This window comes from Centruroides vittatus, unplaced genomic scaffold, assembly GCF_030686945.1.
Source record: "Centruroides vittatus isolate TY-2023 unplaced genomic scaffold, ASM3068694v2 contig_1777, whole genome shotgun sequence".
NCBI classification, from domain to species: domain Eukaryota; kingdom Metazoa; phylum Arthropoda; class Arachnida; order Scorpiones; family Buthidae; genus Centruroides; species Centruroides vittatus.
In genome coordinates, this window is record NW_027121088.1 from 567,539 (window position 1) to 586,077 (window position 18,539).

At 32.7% G+C, this 18,539-nt stretch overlaps 1 protein-coding gene and 1 long non-coding RNA gene across 2 annotated transcripts; both read right to left on the reverse strand.

Annotated features, from left to right (window-relative positions):
* Positions 1 to 4,899: 4,899 nt before the first annotated feature.
* Positions 4,900 to 12,591, reverse strand: LOC136969385 (uncharacterized). Its single transcript, XR_010879815.1, has 3 exons — positions 12,523 to 12,591; positions 12,331 to 12,442; positions 4,900 to 4,995 (listed from the first exon to the last, which is right to left on the reverse strand). It is a non-coding gene; the product is annotated as an uncharacterized lncRNA (long non-coding RNA).
* A 212-nt stretch (positions 12,592 to 12,803) lies between these two features.
* On the reverse strand, positions 12,804 to 15,277 carry LOC136969382 (uncharacterized). The gene is made up of 4 exons (XM_067263523.1): positions 15,179 to 15,277; positions 14,968 to 15,036; positions 14,776 to 14,865; positions 12,804 to 12,970 (listed from the first exon to the last, which is right to left on the reverse strand). The coding sequence occupies exons 1-4, from the start codon at positions 15,275 to 15,277 to the stop codon at positions 12,866 to 12,868; spliced, it is 363 nt and encodes a 120-aa protein (XP_067119624.1). The 3' UTR covers positions 12,804 to 12,865.
* Positions 15,278 to 18,539: the final 3,262 nt, after the last annotated feature.

An 18,539-nucleotide genomic window follows, 5' to 3' on the forward strand; every position in this document is an offset into this window, starting at 1 on the left:
CAAATTTTTACAAGATATTATTATTTACTGTGAAAAAATGCCGCCCCTGCCGCCCCCACTACGCTACGCCACTGCAATATGTCCACACAGTTACAAGTCCCGCATATTCATTAACTGCAACCGTTTCGGGAAGTTTTCTCTTTTTCTCGAAAGAGGAGATAAAACAGTGAAGAACTTTGATTGTATATTACACAAAACAGATCATTCACGTGTCGCGTTGCCGTAACAAATAAATCAAACATGATTTAAACACGCTGATAATCTTAAAATATATCCAGGATTACCGTTACTATTTTGATCCAGAGACTGAAGAACTGCAGTCGAGTTCGCATAAGTCGTCATAGGTATAACTTGACACCGTCGTTTAAGTAGTCGGTTTTCTGTGGTCCCTGAGGACTTACATAGACATTAATGTTAAAAAAAACTCTGGTTTACTCCACACCGTTTAACTCGTCACCACTGGATAAGTCGATATACTTTTTGCTGTCCCACACTCGTTTAGACGTCTGATAAGTCGACTCCCCTCCTGAAAAACCTCCTGGAAAAAAAATGAGCACATCACACAGTGCGGTGTGAACTCATTTTTTTCAGGAGGGGAGTCGGCTTATTTATTAAGGCATTTTTATTAATATGTATATATTAACATTTTGTGTATTTTTATATATAAAATAATAACAGATAAACAAAAAGAAAATATACAATCTATATCAACGTCACAGCAGAATGCGATTTTGCATTTTCTCATGTCAAGCGTTCACGTTTCAAGGTCGCATGTTACGTGATGAAACACGTGTTTGCTCCGCCCATTCGCCATTTTTGTGGTAGTTTTCGCTCGCTTAGCTTGCGTGTGGTCTGTTGTTCGACGTCGTTTTTTAGTTTAAACGTACAAAAATACTGCAGCTCTATTATCATAAATTAAGTTAAAAAAGATTCTTTTCTTGCGGGCTATTCTAGCAGTCTAACAGGACGAGATGCAGCTCTATACGAAGAGAAAATTTCGTTATATCAAGGCGATCCATACGAAGCCAGTTTATCAGACTTCGTCGTAGATCAAGAGTTGTGGCCGAAAGTAGAATTTGGTGACATTATAAACTATTTGGTTTTGACAACAAATTTCTACCCCGTCACAAATGAATGCTTATAAATCTTTAGAGGTCCATAACTATTTAACAAGTGGCTCGGTTTCTCCTGATATAAAAGTAAAAGTAATGAGTAACAGCGAAATAATAGTGCTTGGAAAGATATGTTGTCTTTTGTTTGTTTAAACTCGTGTTTTTACGTATTTCTTAACTAAGAATTTTTGTCTGAAAGTAAAAATGTCTAATTAAAAACAGCTGTGGCAATTTTTTTAATTCAAATTGTTCAGTACCTTTATTTTCTAGTTGAAATTAGCATATAATAAACCTACTTGCTTTTAGTTTTAACGTGTAGTGTTTATAAGTATGCACTAGCAAAAGCTTGAAATTACATTAGTTATTCGTTTATAAATGCACTATACCTAACTAAATTAATATAAACAAATCAGTAAACTCTTTTAGGTTTTAAAATATAACTTAGTGTTTATTAATGTAAACATTGAAATGAAACGTTTCTGACAAACTCTTGTATTAATATTCACTTTATTCATATCGGAATTTTTCCGGTTAATTCTCGAGAGCCATGCTGTTTGCCTTCGTCGTGAAAGCTCCTCAATTTGGGATCCTTGATGACAAATAATGCCAGGAATTTTAAAAAATGATGTTCCTTTGTTCTTGAGTGAACTAGCATCACACCCAATTACACAACAAATCACCATAGTGATATTCGCGACGAAAAAAAAAAAAAATCCAGTTAAAGCGCACGTGAACACACACAAAACGTAAACAAGTCACAAAGATGGCGCTGGACAATTGCGCATGCTCATGACGCCACTCGTGATGTTGACATGAAACCTCTCTATTTGTAGCACCTGTTTCACATTTCTGTTAGAAATGAGTGTCCGAAAACTAACAATGCTTACGCTGAAGGAAAAATACGAACTTGTTTCTGAATTTGAATGTAAGTAAACTTCGCAAGCTGAATTTGCAAAACAAAAAAAACCTTCCAAAACAACATTGGAAGAAATCCTGAAGAGAAAAGAGGAAATTAAGAAACTTTTCCTTGGATCTTCGTTGCGGCTGTCTCGAAAACGCCAGAGAAAGTCGCCGTACAAAGATGTCGAAGTTGCTCTCGTACGTTGGCTAAAGCAAATTCGTTTATCGAATCTTCCTGTTTCGCAATGGCGTGCCGTCATTGGAAGCGGTGGAAGTGCCGCTTCCCTTGTATTTTCTAAAATATAAATTTTCATATTTTAATGTACTTTGAATTAATTAAAATTAATATTTTTTATAACTGCATTATTTATCTTATTAAAAAATTCTATACTACGTAAAAAACGATAAGATTGCTATTGTATATTCGAATATCAGTGGCGGAATGAAATCGCTGGAATGTCGAAACAGGTCAGCTTCCAAGCAGCAGATTATAGGCATTGGCGCATGCGCTTTACAGAGCACCAACCTCACGCACGTCACTGGATGCTACACACGTATAACGCTCCAATGTTTCTTTCCAGTTCCGTAACTGGGATATTAGCTGCCTGCCTGCTAGATATTCGGCCGCCCTCGCCCCATTATGTGAATCATGAGTAGACTAGATTTATAAAGTAACCCAACCAGGAGTTTACCGGCATGCTTTTATGATAGTTCTGTATAGTTGACAAGAGTTTTAAAAAATCCATTAAAATATTTGATATATTTATCCTGCGTTTATTCTGCTCTCCCATCTTATATTACTTACGAATTTCAATGTTAAATGTGATATTACGATTTAAAATGTCCCATCTGTAAGGGAATGCAGAAAAAACGTGTATCTTGTATAATGTTAAAAAGATTAACTGTTACTTTGGCAGCATCATTTACAACCAAATTTAATGAATGAGACGCACGAGGTGCAAAAAAAGCTCTAGAATTTATTTTCCTTAAATTTACGATTTATGTATCGGTTGTCATAAAAATTTGTCTTTCCACTTTTTTGCCAAGACTACAAATATTCAGATACAAAGTAACTGGTTTCAACTTATTTCTACTTAAGAAGTAGTTAAATAATTAAGCGATTAGGGAATTAGGGACATAAATAAAACCCTGATGAAAAAGCCGAAATTTTACTTAAACAGAAGCTTAACCGAACCAATCTCTAGCCGAGTACAGTGGGGTCTGATCTCTTTGTAATATTAGATGCAATAAAGACAGAAATTTTTCCAGTTCAATGAGAGTGACCGAAAAGTTGTAAATTTTGGAAATTTCTGTGGACAGTTGGTCCTGAAACGAATTAGTTAGAAAACGAACGACAGAAAATCTGTTAGCTGTAAAAAATCTAAATATGTTAAACTTATGGCGAAAAATGTTTAAAATTTACAACAACCCTGTCGCGTCCTTTCAAGTATCAATATGCTAGTGATGTGACAAAAGAGGCATTTGACATTGACCGGTATCGGCACCCTCGGGATTTGGCAACCTGCGTGCATGCACGCGCGGCACACCTACCAGGACGTCTCTGATTCCATTCATTAGCCACTCGTAGGGAACTATTTCACTAAGTATTCTTAATTAAAACAATCCATGTTTTAATTAAGATTTAAAAAGTAAAGAATATTTTGTTACTTTTATGTACGTTTCTTCACAAAGTTATATTTAATTATAAGTTTCTTTAAAAGTATATTCATACAATTGAAGAATTTTTTGTACTAGGTATGTATATTCGTCACACATTTTGTTTTACCAAGTAAGTTTTTTTTTATAATTTTAATTTTAGCTCTTATATCGTGGCTAGTGATTAAAAAAATTATTTTAAAAAAGTTTTGGCTCAAGACCATATAATGAAAAAGAAAACATTATTAAAAGAGAAAGACCGATGCCTAAATTAAATATAAATACGTCGACAAAACAATTTCGACATTTTGACGATAAAATTTATGACGAGTGACGATTCTTTCGTAAAATTGAAGCAATTTGGAAATCGAAGCGGAATAGAATTTAACATTGGTAGACAATATAAAATAAATATTGAAAATTATAACAAGATAATTACGATTAATAGATATATCTAAATTAATAGATGTTATATGTTTTTTCTCAAAAGAATTGGCATTTAGAGGGCGTAGGGAATTTATTGAATCTAATAACAGAGGTAATTATATTGAACTTTCTTATTTATTAAGTACGGATAATCTATTTAAAATACATTTAAAGAAGTGTACGGTTTTTATTGGCTTATCGAACAAACGAATACGAACGGGTCCTGACGCGCAATTAATTGATTGCTCCTGTAAGTCGGCTTCTTACAGAAACACAGCTTCCCTATCATCAAATGTCACGGCACGCCACTGCTGTTTCGGGACCGATACTGAAACAAAAGACGATGGAAATTGCTGGAGTACTTGGAGTAGAAACCAACTTTAGTGCCAGTGATGGATGATCAGAGAGGCACATTGCACTACTGTATTTTCCTGATTGTAGTATTGTGGTAATTTTTCAACTTCGCTTTAGTCGTCATATCGGATAACTCCACACATTTTCACTTCCCCTTGTGGTGTCGACTTATGCGGACTCGACTGTATTTATTAATAGCCATTACGAAAAATAATGAATAAAATTAAATATATATTTATATATAACGTTATTTATTGAATGATTAATTAATACATGTCTTATAAACCACAATAATTGTTATGAGAGAAATATCCGAAACATCGAAAGGACTTGATAATTTTATATTATTTATTTTTTTAAATGATTTTAATGATTGTTTTTACTATTAACCTGGTAAATAACTTTATTTCCATTTACTTCATTTTGCAGTATTTGCCGTTTGGTATTCAAATTTTACTTTTACAAACGTCTTCACAAATTAAATTGGATGCACAATGGCAGAAATTGCTCGAAGCTCCTCGTTTTCGGTCGTCGTGGCACGGTTCTCCTATAAAAATAAATTAATTTAAAATATTTAGTAAAAGTATTGTCATAATACATGAAAGAAACGACAATTTTTTTAAAATTCGCTTTCAACAAAGTTAAAAACTGCAACAATTAGCACTATAAAATGTAAAATGGATAAGCTGGTTATCAAAATATAACAGTAGAACAGTACAAGTTAAAGGAGTTCGGCTCCAAAAGCCATACATCTATTTAAAGCCAAAATTGACTTCAGAAATGTTGAAAAAAGACTAAATTGAGCTAAAAATTATTTAAACTTTAGCGATTAGAAAAATGTATTTTTATGATTATTTTAGTTGTTGCATTGTGATACTATTGTGATACATGCGCGCGACCTGATCACACCGCTAATATACATGATATAGTCTGTATTAAATTCCATTTTCGTTTCAATGTGGATTGTATTTGTTTTCGTTACTTTGGGAATCAGTGAATAGGATCGTCCATATATCACGTAACGCTATTTTTATACTTACTCCATCTGTAACGCTCCATAGAATACTCGCCGCCAAAATTACGTAATGCGCATCCCAGATCGACTTCCTTAGTTGTACTAAGGTATAATACGCAGCACGGAGTACAGTAGCCTACGTCACGTTATTTTATTAATTGCATACAAAGCAGTGACATAAACAGTACGGTTCGCTAGGTACAGTAAAACCTCGGAATTGCACGATCTCGAATATTTTTTTCCTGTTTGGCAGGTTTCCGTTTTGAACAGGTTTTTTTTACCACAGAAAATGTTCTATTTCGAATAATGTTTTGCATTTAGACACGTATCGTTTTGTACAGGTTTTACTGTAACCTCTTCGGAAAGGAAAATGAATCATTCTGTTACCTAAGGGCTGAAATCCTAGCATTACATAACATAACTTTTTATACATACCCCACCCTTGTAACGCTCGTAACGATTATCTGCTTACCCACTCTCCCAAATCTGCATAACATAATTTTGCATGCTTAGCGGCATACGATTTGGCGACTTTTTTTGTAAATATTGGTAAAACATGTCTTAACCATATTTATATTTATATAAGGAGTACAAGTTATAAGTTATGAAATATGAGTTGCGAGTTATTTCCACATAGCCAGGGCAAATCTAGGTTTTTCGGGGCCTGGGGCTTATTGAAGTCCAATGGGGTCCATTTTTTTGTTATTACAAATAATACTATAAATTATCATTATTTTATTAAACCTTTATAAGAAGTATACACAGCAAACAAGATATAAATGCTGGATTTAAAAAAACAAAACCACAAGTCGAACACTTCCCAAGCGTTTAGGACTGTGTGATATATTTTCGAATGATGCGTGCAGATCCAAGTAAGGTGGCCTTTTGCAGCTGACAGATGGTGATTTTGTCAATATTTATGGTTTGCAAATGCCGGCCAAGGTCTTTTGGCACAGCCCCCAGTGTGCCAATAATCACTGGGACCACCTGTACTGGTTTGTGCCAGAGTCGTTGCAGTTCAGTTTTAAGGTCGTGATATCGGTTAAGTTTTTCCTGTTGTTTTTCATCAATTCGGCTGTCACCCGGTATGGCGACATCGATGATCCACACTTTATCATTATTATTATTATTATATCATTAATATTAACTTTTTTTATTATACGATAAGTGCTCATTGTTAATGGAAAAAGTATTAAAAATTGTATGATATTTCAATTTTTGTGGGCCCTTGACACTTGAGGGCCCAGGGCTTAAGCCGTATTACACATAGCTCCTACATATAGCCTAACTAAAACTACTCCAACCCTAACGGACTAATCTGATCCAAGCTTGCCTACAAGAATTTGTCTCCGATATTCTAATTTTCGGATTAATAAATTTTATTTTTTGAAGGATTGATCATTCGAAAAACTTACTTTCAAATAATTGTAACTTAAATACCTATCAAAATTTGAAGAATCATTTAAGAAAGAGATGGTTTAAAAAAGCAGTCCGAAAATGATTTTAAAATGAAAAGGTATAATTGAAATATATTATTATTATGTAATTAACATATTTACACACGTTAAATACATATATTAAAATAAAAAATATATGAAAAAAACAAACTTTTTATTTTAAATTTATTAATTCATATTATGGTATAAGCAATACCACGTAAATATTCTATTATACAGTAGCCCTCGTTATATCGCGCTAACTAAAAGCGCGATATAACCGATTACTAAAAATTCTGAACTTATACTAAACATATTATACATTTTATGGAATCTCTGTCCTCTATTCTTTCATCGGCGAGTGTTTCTGATATAAAATAAGCTTAGTTTTGCAATACTGAATTTTATTCGTAGTTATATCGTATTAATTGACGTTTACGTACGTATTCATCGATATCACGAATACCCATTTAGCATTATTGTTTCTTTAACGATGACATTTAAGACAAATACTGTCGATAGATATAAAAAGAAAATATCAGTTGCGATTTTATTATACAGTACTATATTTCATAACAAATCGCTTATTAAAAATTCGTGTAATTTTTAATTTTCCCAGCTGTTACGCATACATAACAACGTAGTCCGTAGCAGCGCCGTAACTAGCCTTTTATGCGCCCGGTGCGAGCTTCTGTAACTATGACCCAAAACTTGGTCCAGGTCATTTCTGCGCCCCCCTCATGGTCTGCACCCTGTGCCTGGGTACCGCCCTAGTTACGGCACTGGTCCGTAGTCAAAGGGAAAGAAAGTTTCAAATCGTGGAATCGTATCAAATTTGACTCTCCGAGTTTTTTTTACAAATCTCCACGTTTTAAGACCTCCTAAACCCAATAAACTGGGAAAAAAATTCCGTGGATGTGTGTGCATGTGCATGACTGTGTTGACGTCTATTTCATTTAATATCTGGGGATCGGGTAAAGATTAAGAAACGAAATTTGGCACGGTAGCTTTGTGTGTAAGGGGCATTGATGCTGTTAAATTTTGATGGTTAAAGGTCGAGGGGTGTCATGTGTTATATCTCGTAAGCGGTCGGATTTAATGAAGATACTCGTTATTAGCATTTACAATTTTTTTATAAAATTCATGCCTACCTTCAAAATTAAGCTTTTTGCTGTTTTACAATAAGCAATAATTAAAAAGTGATTTTTAAAACAAACCGGAAAAGTTACACAACTCGTTGCTACATTTTTTTATGCATTTTGTGCAAAATAAAAGAATAAAACCTTTTACATGTGTTATTTTATTAACTTTTGCTTCATCTCTGCATTGCGATATCATTTAGAAGAGTGGTAGGAGACGTTTCCAGACTCTGCCCACCGCCGTTTCTTGCTTCACGTGTTACTGCAGGAAAGATTGGGCCTTATACTATAACTTCCTTGGTTCGAGAAATCGATGGTCGACCGTGAGACGATCGAACGAATTTCGTTCGACGTCGCCTTTGGCCAGATTGCTTCGATATTGCCTACTTTGCGACGGGCTTAACTTCTCTTTTTTGACAATTATTTGATTTGATCTATTATTTTCTCTCCCAGAGTGTTTGGCTGCCATCTTAATCGTCTGGCCGTCGACATCAAATAGGTATGCGCAAAAGAAATAACATACGTAATAACTGACCTCAATAGTAATGACAGAAAATATGCAGTAAAAAAGTAATAGCCAAAGCTATTATTCCAATAAAACTGTACATTTGCAAAACACATCCAATCATATGTTATGTATATTATATATAATTATCATACTATCCCAATTATCGATCAATTATGCCATACCATCAATTATCATGCTATCCCAAAGAAACATTTAAATAATTAAATTAATAGCAAACATTCATCTTTTTTAAACAATTTTTAATTCTAACTCGAAATCTTCGTGACAAAGATTAAATACATAAGTTCTGTATAAAATTTCAATTAATAACAAATGACCAAATAGTTTTCACTTTTCGTTTATTTCGATATCTATCTTTCTTTTCTATTAACTAGGACCAGTGATAACGGAACCATACCTGCGTGGCGGTACTGGGACAAATTTAAAATTCAAAAGGTTTTTCTTGATTTCGGCTGTTTATGGAGTATACTGCTCAGATTTAAGGTTCAGCAGGTGTTAGAGTTTTATCAAAGGCTTCGGGCCTGTACACCAGCCCTAATAAGACTTGCTATCCGACGGCCGTGTTCCTATCCATAGGCCTTCGCGGGTTTTCAAATTTCTTCCATACTGTAATGAATCCCTTGGCAAAAGAGCTACATTTTACGGTATTGACATTCATACTCACATCAAGACAATGAGTGAAACTAGCACAGAGACCAACAGCTGATTTTCAAAGTTCACTGTTGGGAACGTTATCACATTTATAAATTACTTATCTTATTATTTGCATATAACGTTTAAGAAATATCTCAATTGAAATAATAACTATACAATAAATAATTAATTATAGCAATTGATAATACGCGTACACAGCCTATACAGTGTTATCGTATATTAATTACTACGGTACTCGTATATTATTTATTATAATTTTCATTTCGTGAAATTTTATACGAATTATATTATCAGTTTATTAAAGAAAAAATACCTTTGTTGATCTTGTTTGATAATGATTTGACATTAATGAGAAAATTATACATGATTAGCGAAAATGCATTTTTAGAATTATATCGATGACAATGTGTTTTTTGTTTTTTTTTTGTATTTTGCATTTTTTCGTGACTGTCAAGCATACATAACAAGGGAAAGTATTGAAATCGTCATCACATTTGACTCTCCGAGTTTTTTGCAAATCTCCGTGTCTTGATGGCATCAATTTCATTTAATGTTTCAGGATAGCGTAATGATGAAAAAATGAAATTTCGCATGGGGCAGTTTGTGTATAAGTGTCATTGATGCTATTAAATCTTAGTGGTTAAAAGTCGGGGGATAGAGGATGATCACTTATTCAAGCGAAACGTTAGCAAAGCCTCTTCTATTTGGCTTACAATATTCAGTTCGTTCACAAAATTTGATGGGCCGATTTTGATAAAACTTTGCCATTTTCCGTTATTTGTTATGAAAAATCCAAAAATGTAACGACGGTCAATGTAAATGTAAAAATAGGGTTCATGACTTTGTGTCCGATATACAGTGGGGTCAAAGTGTCGAGGTTCGTGCTCCCTGATGCGCTTAGCACGCTTAACAGAATTTAAGGAAGAAAAATAAGAAAACAGCATTACATTGAACACGATAAACGAACAAAACACAAGAACAAAGCAATTTCCATCGATTGCTTTGTTCTTGGATAGGCTCTTCGTGTCGGAAAGTGCAAAGATCTCATCTCCCATGGCCGGCAGGTACTGTACGAGGATAGCCTTTTCTATGCGAAAAATTGCAAGAATCGCTTCTTTCTTTCTGGCTTCGTCTCAATTCTATCGCGATACAACAAAGTCGTGGGATGTCCTTGTCATATCTCGAGTGGGGTCGAACTTAATGAAGATTTTACTCGTTGTAATAATTAATAATATACAGTTTTTATAACAAAATTGCATAATAGATGGCGCCATGCATAAACACAGAAATTTATTTATTTATTATGGTTAATAATATAAAAGTTATTTTTAAAATGAAATCTCATCACAGCCAAAAAAGTTATGCAATTCATTGCTAGATTTTTATACTTTTTTAAAATAAATTTTTGACAATTTTTGAAGATCATAATAATGGCAAATCCCTGCAAATCAGACTGTCGTAATCGTTTGTTTGTATAGCAGTTTTGCCTTACATTGTATAGTCTGTTATTTTAAATGGTAATTATTTTCCTCGTATAACTTAGACATAATGTTAAATTTGCCTGAAAATTCGTCCATGTTTATTATATTCTTAATCTAAAATTCTCAAGAAAAATTCCTAAGAAAAAATTTGATTGTCATCCAAATTGTCATAATTTTTTTATATCTCAGATGTTTTTATTTGAATATCAATTGTGTTTTACGTAAAAAATTAAGAGAAAAATTAAGCGATAAAAGTAAAATAGCTGTATGAGGAGAACCTGTGAACTTTGACCTATCGATCCAGAAATTTCACCAACTCAGTAATAACGAGAGAGGCTTAAGATTAAAATTTCAGCTTTATAGTAGATTCAATAGTTTTTTTCTGTAGGAGCCGATAAGCAACGCGCGTATTCGAACACGCGTGTTATAGGCTATAACCTGAGTCGTTGAGAGGAAGGGAAGCTATGTGGTTTCTGCTCATATAAAATTAATGTTTTTTACTAAATAGGTAATAAAATCTTTAAAACTGCTTGTTATTAATAAAGAAACATTCTACGTATTTCATTTAGTTAAAAACACACACACACACACACACACACACACACACACAAAAAGGCTAAAGAGGCCTCACTCCATTCCTGGTCCCATACGAGCTCTAGACAGCTCTGGCTATCACGCTTTATTGAGTGACTTGTATTTGATAAATGCCATTAGAGAATCTCTAGAACATTATAGTGCATCTAAGAAATAATTTTGGTACTATATCCAACTTGTGTAATTGTTTTCTTTATAAATAAAACAATTATATATTTCTTTAATGACTTATTTAATGTAGCGTTCTTAAATCTATAACATAAAATCAATTAACGATAAAGTGTATAAACATATACCGTATTTTACGGACTATAAGGCACACTTTTTTCTTCGAAAAATTGCCTCCAAAATTCAGGTGCGTCTTATAGTCCGTAAAATACGGTAATTTATGTTTATTAGCTATTACTTAGGTAAACTTGCACTTAAAATGTTTATTTTAGTGAATTATTAGTGCACCATAATTAGTCAAATATTACGAAATATTTTTAAATTATGAACTTAACAATCGAAATGTCTGTTTTTATGAATATAAACATAAATGTTATAATTAACCTTGCTTTATTTTTATTGTAATGTTTTATATATGTACAATTTGCAGTTTTTTAAATCGTGGAGTGAAATAAAATGAACAATTTCATGTTCATTTTATGGGATATCTCATGTTCGAATTTTCGAATTGCATCAATCGAATACTTTACTTTGTTAAGATGGTTTTAAACATTTAAATTAAAATTCGTACACATATGTTAGTTTAGCACGATCATTAAGAATCTGTTAGTAGCTAATTCAATCACTAATATTTTCCAACCATTGCTCAATCACTGGTCAATCTCATTAGTTAATCAATCCTTTACAATTACTGTTCAATTATGAGAATGATTAATTGAATTACCTTGATCAATTGTTAATATGACAGTAAAAATTCGTTATCATTTGGAAGATTACTTACTTTTTTTCATTAAGAAAAATGATCTGAGAATTTTTATTCTAAAAATAACAATTGCCACGTTCTGAAAACGATACTAAAAACTCACCTTCGCGTGCATATCCTCTACAATTTCTTTTAATACAGCATTGACCAATTCCACATTCATCGTCTCTGTAGCATCTCTTGGCTAAAACTTCTCTTTTAGGAAATATTGTCATCTTTTTATAAATATTGATTTATTTTTTAATTTTAAAATAAAATGGTCAGACATTTTTATAAATAATTCATATATACTTACGTTAAATAATAAGGATAATAAAATTAAATGGCAGATACGCCTCATGTTGTTCCAGCTTGGAGAAATGTTTAGTTTGAAAATGACGTTAACATTTATTTATACGAAACTCTTAAGAATTAAATTTCTCCGGTATGATTAAATATTTCATATTTTTATTCTTAAAATGAATTATTTTATATAATATTGCTCGAGTAATTTAAAGTACAGTACTGGTATAAAGATCAATTACTGTAAATCTACAAGCCTACTTTAATTATTGTATTTTTTGGAATTTAATAAAATGAAAAGAATAAAGTCCAATAATTGTATTGTTTTCATTAAAAATCTCAATGTTTAATATAACTTAACCACAATTTTCAGTACAGTTTTCATTACATTGTTTGTTATTTGACATCAGTTGTTTCCACTGAAGAAGAAATATATAAATTGATATCAAAAATCCTATTACCTAAATCAAAATAAAATATAATTTTTAATTAAAATAATTTTTGGAATAATAATACATCTAAAAATTTACAATTAATTTCTTTGAAATGAAAATTTATTAAACTATTCATGAGTAATGGTTTCAATCGTAGATTAAGAACATGCGGGTTATAAGTTCTAATCTGGTTCAAACCTCATAATTCATCATATAATAAGGAAATGTCGTTTTCTATTCTTCACCTATACTACCGGCCCCATTGTGGTTCATTCCTACTCGTAATGAGTGGAGCTTATGGTCAGTCGTAAAATCGTGCAGTGGTATTTCGCGTTAATTGATTAATTATCACGAGAATAGTATTTAAAAAGCATAGGGTAGATGTGCCAGTTTTGGCCAGTGTAGTACCAGTTCTGGCCAGAAAACAAATTTAACTTAAAAATATAATCACAAATGAAACAAACTTTTATTGTTAACTGTGTGAACAGTTAACAATAAAAGTTTGTTTCATTGGACAGATTTGAATATGTGGTAATTATATTTTTAAGTTAAATTTGTTTTCTGGCCAGAACTGGTACATCTACCCTACTTTTGTTTTATAATACGTTCTTTACGGTAAAAATTCAACTATTGATAAATCAATGGTGGACTGGCCCACCGTGAAATCAGGAATTTTCCGATGTTGTTCGATGACTGTTCATTATTTTAATATACGTTATATTACATTTGAAAAAATGTAAATAAATAATAAAAAATAACTAATAAAAACCAAAGCGCAGTGTATTGTATTAAATGTTTAAAAGTCATTCCAATTAAGGTCATAAGTTGTCATGTTACGGTTTATATAAACTAACATTCGACCCCACAATGTGCGTTTTGTAACTGTTAATCTAAAATGATTGATCGCAATTCGAGCCGTAGGCTGTGTGCTCTTGCGAGTTTTTTGGACTCCACCCTGAGGACACTGAAAATTTTTTCAGACCAACAATCGGGATGACCAGGTGATAAGGGCTCAACATATCAAGGACAAACCGCTCGCCGAAAAATACCTGGAGTTTTTTTGAAAATATCCCAAGAATTTTTTGGGAGTGGTTTGGACCCAGGATCCGAATTTCTCTCTGTAGGACCTGGGATTGAATCCGGGTCTAGGTTGATGTGTTAATCACCTCGGCCATCGGATCGACTATGTATATACACAGTATGAGCCTATTGTATTTGGTACAGTACATATTCCCATGCCAAAAGTTGTTACCAGTCCGACACTGCCGCTAATATTTTTATTGCACTTTAATATTAAATATTAAAACACAATAAAAAGATTAGAGGCATAACATAAATTGTATGAATATTAAAGAAAATCGTGTATAAAATGGTTTGCTACAAATTTTAACGTTACGAATACCAAAAATCACTAATATTTGACTATTAATACAGTATATTAAGTACAGTACTTACAGAAAATTTGTTGTTTTTTAGGAAAATTTAAATTTTTATTTTTTATATTATTCTATTTTATTAAATTATTATTTTGTAATTTTAATTTATCAATAAACAAGTTTACAATATTAATTATTACAAAATATCCTAATAAAGAAAGTTATCTTAATCAATAAAAATTGATTTTAAATATACACAGGTAGATGAAACAATATTTATAAAAAATATTCTTCCGAATAAAATTTCAATAAAAGTCTAATAAAACCAAGCCCAATACATTCTAGCCCAATAAAACTTAATAAAAATCGAATAAAAAACATTTTATGCATTTTATGCAAAGGATGTTTTCGTAAATTAAAATAAGATAATTCATGAATTTAAAAACATCTTCTTACCTTTAAAATTGACCCCTTACTAATAATAAAAATTCCCATCCAATTCAAACCCACAGTTTCATTATTAATTATTGATAGAAGATGATAAAGCTAAGAAACGAAAAAATATATTTTAAACCATTTTTACTTTAACAAAAATCTAAATATAAATCTAAAAACGACATAAAAATAAAAATAAAAAAAATTAATTACCTTTACTTGATCCTCAAAAGTATAAGAAGAGCTAATAATTCTGCATAATTCGTAATAGGGTTTAAATGCCTAAAAATAATTTAAATAAAATATTACGTTGTTTATTCTTACATTAATTTCTAAATACATGTACTGTGTATTAAATTTCGGTGACATTATCTGTGAGAATATCCTGATATCGTTAATTAAAAATAATTTATGATTTACTTACTGATTGAGTAATTAAAGATGCTAGAAACAAACTGACTGTAATTATAATTACACAGGCAGAAAGCAAAATTCCTAAAATAAAGATATTTTCTAAGCCCATATCGTCATAAAAGAGTAACATATATATTGTTATTATATACATTATTGTCAATATAATGTGCAGTATAGTCATTGGCCTTCCGAATAATTTATCCGTGATGCGGATACATTCGCGTAATTTATCATATTTTAAATCAATGAAACTAATAGATATCTTTTTGCCTTTGCTAGCTAGAGATAGAAGATTTACAATTTCCTGATATCTTAAGATGATAACGATTGTTATTAAAACCAACATTACACCATACCATAAAAAACAACCGACGGTATATGCACTTTCCAAAGAAAACCAGAGGGTGTATACGATTCTTAAACCATTCGAAGGTAAGTAAGCGGGTGATTGGTAAGGAAGTTGCATTTTTCCTTTCATATATACTACAGAAAACAATACATTTGATATTACCACAGCAAATATCACTCCAATTGATATTTTTTTATAAATATAATAAATTATCTCTTCTGCTTGTAAATTATTCAAACCTTCTTCTTTCGTTTCGTCCAAAATGCAAATGATTTCATCAAAATTGGTTGCTGCGTTTGTAAGATTAAAGACAGTAACTATTAAACTTACAAATATGCACCAGTTAGTCAACATGGAAGTTACGATAAAGCCTTTCTTTCCCCAAAAACCGGACATATCCATCCATTGACGGAATAACGCATACTTTTGCCAGAACAAGTACAGCACTCTTTTTATTACCGCAATCCATAATAAAACATTTACTATGATGACATAATAATATCTATACCATTTTTTTCTTGTCCATATTTCGATGTTATATCCGAATACGTACAACATATATGACAATTGTATTAGTGTATCTCTTATTTTGAGATTTTTCTTTTTTACTCTTTTTAGTATAAACAAAGAAATTTTGTTTTTCTTTCTGTTTTGGTCTTCTTTTTGTGTTAAATTCATTGCAAAATAATCAGTTGCTTGTTGCGAGTCAAAATGTTCAGTAAAAATTCTGTGTACTATCGACCCACATTTCAATCACCGATATTGATCGGTAATTAAAATGTGGATCGATAGTTAAACAGAATACACAACATGACATACTACTTGAGTATTTGGCATGCTTTATTACTGAAAAATTAAGTATGGCCGTAAACATGCTATTCACCCAATACCTCACTGAAGCGTAGTAAAATAAAACCGGTGTCCCTTGTATGGTTCTTAACTTTTTTGAGACCGCGGAACATTAATCATATACTGTACTGCACTTTTACTTTCCCGGTTGTTATTGTATACACAACAAGGGAAAGTGTTGGAATCGTGTCAAATTTGACTCTCCAGACTTTTTGCAAATCTCCATATTTATTTTTGCAATTAAGGCATTCATCAGAAGAGCCTTTTTAAATTGTACCAACTTACACGACCGTATCAAAGAGATTAATAGAATTAAAAGAATTGCAATTAATTTGGGTTACAAAACCGCCATAATTGAAGGGCTGCTCAAAAGTTACAAAGAAAATAAAGATAAAGCATGTAATAACTTCCATGGAATTAATAAATTCACATACAACAACTGATTGGAAGGTGTTGTGAATGAACTAACTTCTTATAAAAACTCGAGAATGATGTATAAAAGAGCACCCAATATTTATAATTAAGTGAGAAACGATAAGGACAGAATAAAAAAAGAAATCTGGAGTATATAAAATACCGTTTGAAAACGAACAGAATTGTAAAAGAATATGTGGGTGTGATTCAAAGAAATCTTGCAATATGCCTGAAGAAACATAAGTACAACGTTGAAAAAAGGCCACGCAACAATCTTAGTGATTGTGGCACAGATTGAAGGAGCAGATGTAAAATGGAAGGAAGCGAAAGTCATTAAAATAGTGCAATCACCATCCATTGAGTTGAATACGGAAAAAGTAGAAATTTACAAAAGCAAAATAAATAAAGGGTGCCTAAATGCTAGGGATGCTAACACACTTTCAACAGCGTGGAAATATACGAGAGCTATTTTTGAAATAAGGTCCGTTTGTGAATAAAAGTGAGAATAATACGCAATCACGGCAGTATGCATATGCTTCTGCTCCGAGCAAGCTTGGCGCGCGTTTTGACGCCATTTGCAGCCATATCGTCTGTCTGTATGCTGAGCTGTAAAAGTTTAAAATGTTTAAGAAAATTGAGTCTCCCGCCGACTGTGAGATACGATCTGTTATTCGATTCTTGAATGCAAGAAACTTGTGTGAAGCTTCGGAAGTGGGCCTACTATTTGTGCAAATAAGAAAATTTTTTTTGTAATTTTTGTATAGAAGCAAATTATAATAATTGTTGTTATTATAAATTAACGTTGTAAAAAGAAACCGTCAGACAAGAAAAAAAATAGTTAAACGAAAAGTGAATATTACATGTCCATAAAAGGACACGTCTGTAGAAATTTCTGAGAAAGTCATTCTTCTCAGGTTGAAACAATCGAGGAATTTGAGTACTTAGATCGAACATCTTCGGTAGGAATCGAATTGTCAGTCGATGCTGACTCATCCGACGACCGGGGTTCCGATCTCGTTACAATGCGTAACGAGGGGGGGGACCAATTAGAGAGCGGAGGCAAATCGACATCGACCTATCGGAATGTTCGATCTGGGACTCAAAAGAAAGTTATAAAAACCCTGAGAAAAAGGGATGTGACGTTCTCTCGGTCATTAGTTCTCTCGGTTCTTGGCTCTTAGAGCTTTGTCTCGCGATTGTACGACGGGATTTTTTTCCCGTGATCTTCGGCAGTTGGATTACATCTCTTTTGGAAGGTCACCCACTCCCTTGGATTTGTCACCTGTAATCTGAATCGTCCCTACGTCCGGAACTTTCCCTCGAGAAACTGAACAGTGCGCCCCGGGACCATCATACTCCTGCGAAACATCGGAGGACTTTTCTTGTGGACTTTCGATTCCGAGAGAAGGCCCAGAAGACTCGAACGCCGCCGCTGATAAAAGTGTATCGTAGTTGTAAGCACCTTTTGTTATATAAACGGGTTACGAATGAAAACCTGTCTCTTGAGAGTTTCTTTCACTCCCACACGTGGATCGTGACCGCGCGACATTCTGACTAACGCAGTCGTTCGGCAAACCTCACACTGGTGTCAGAAGTGGGATCTTTCTGATTGTTTTTGCAACAATTGCAAACAATTTCAGTCCCACAATAATTGTTGAGGCAGCCGAGAGAAAAGTGGGAAAGAACCATGGAAACAGAGACAGGTTTTCCAGCGCCGACTCGCGACCTAGGAGGCGGCTCAATTAGCGCCCTTTCAGCC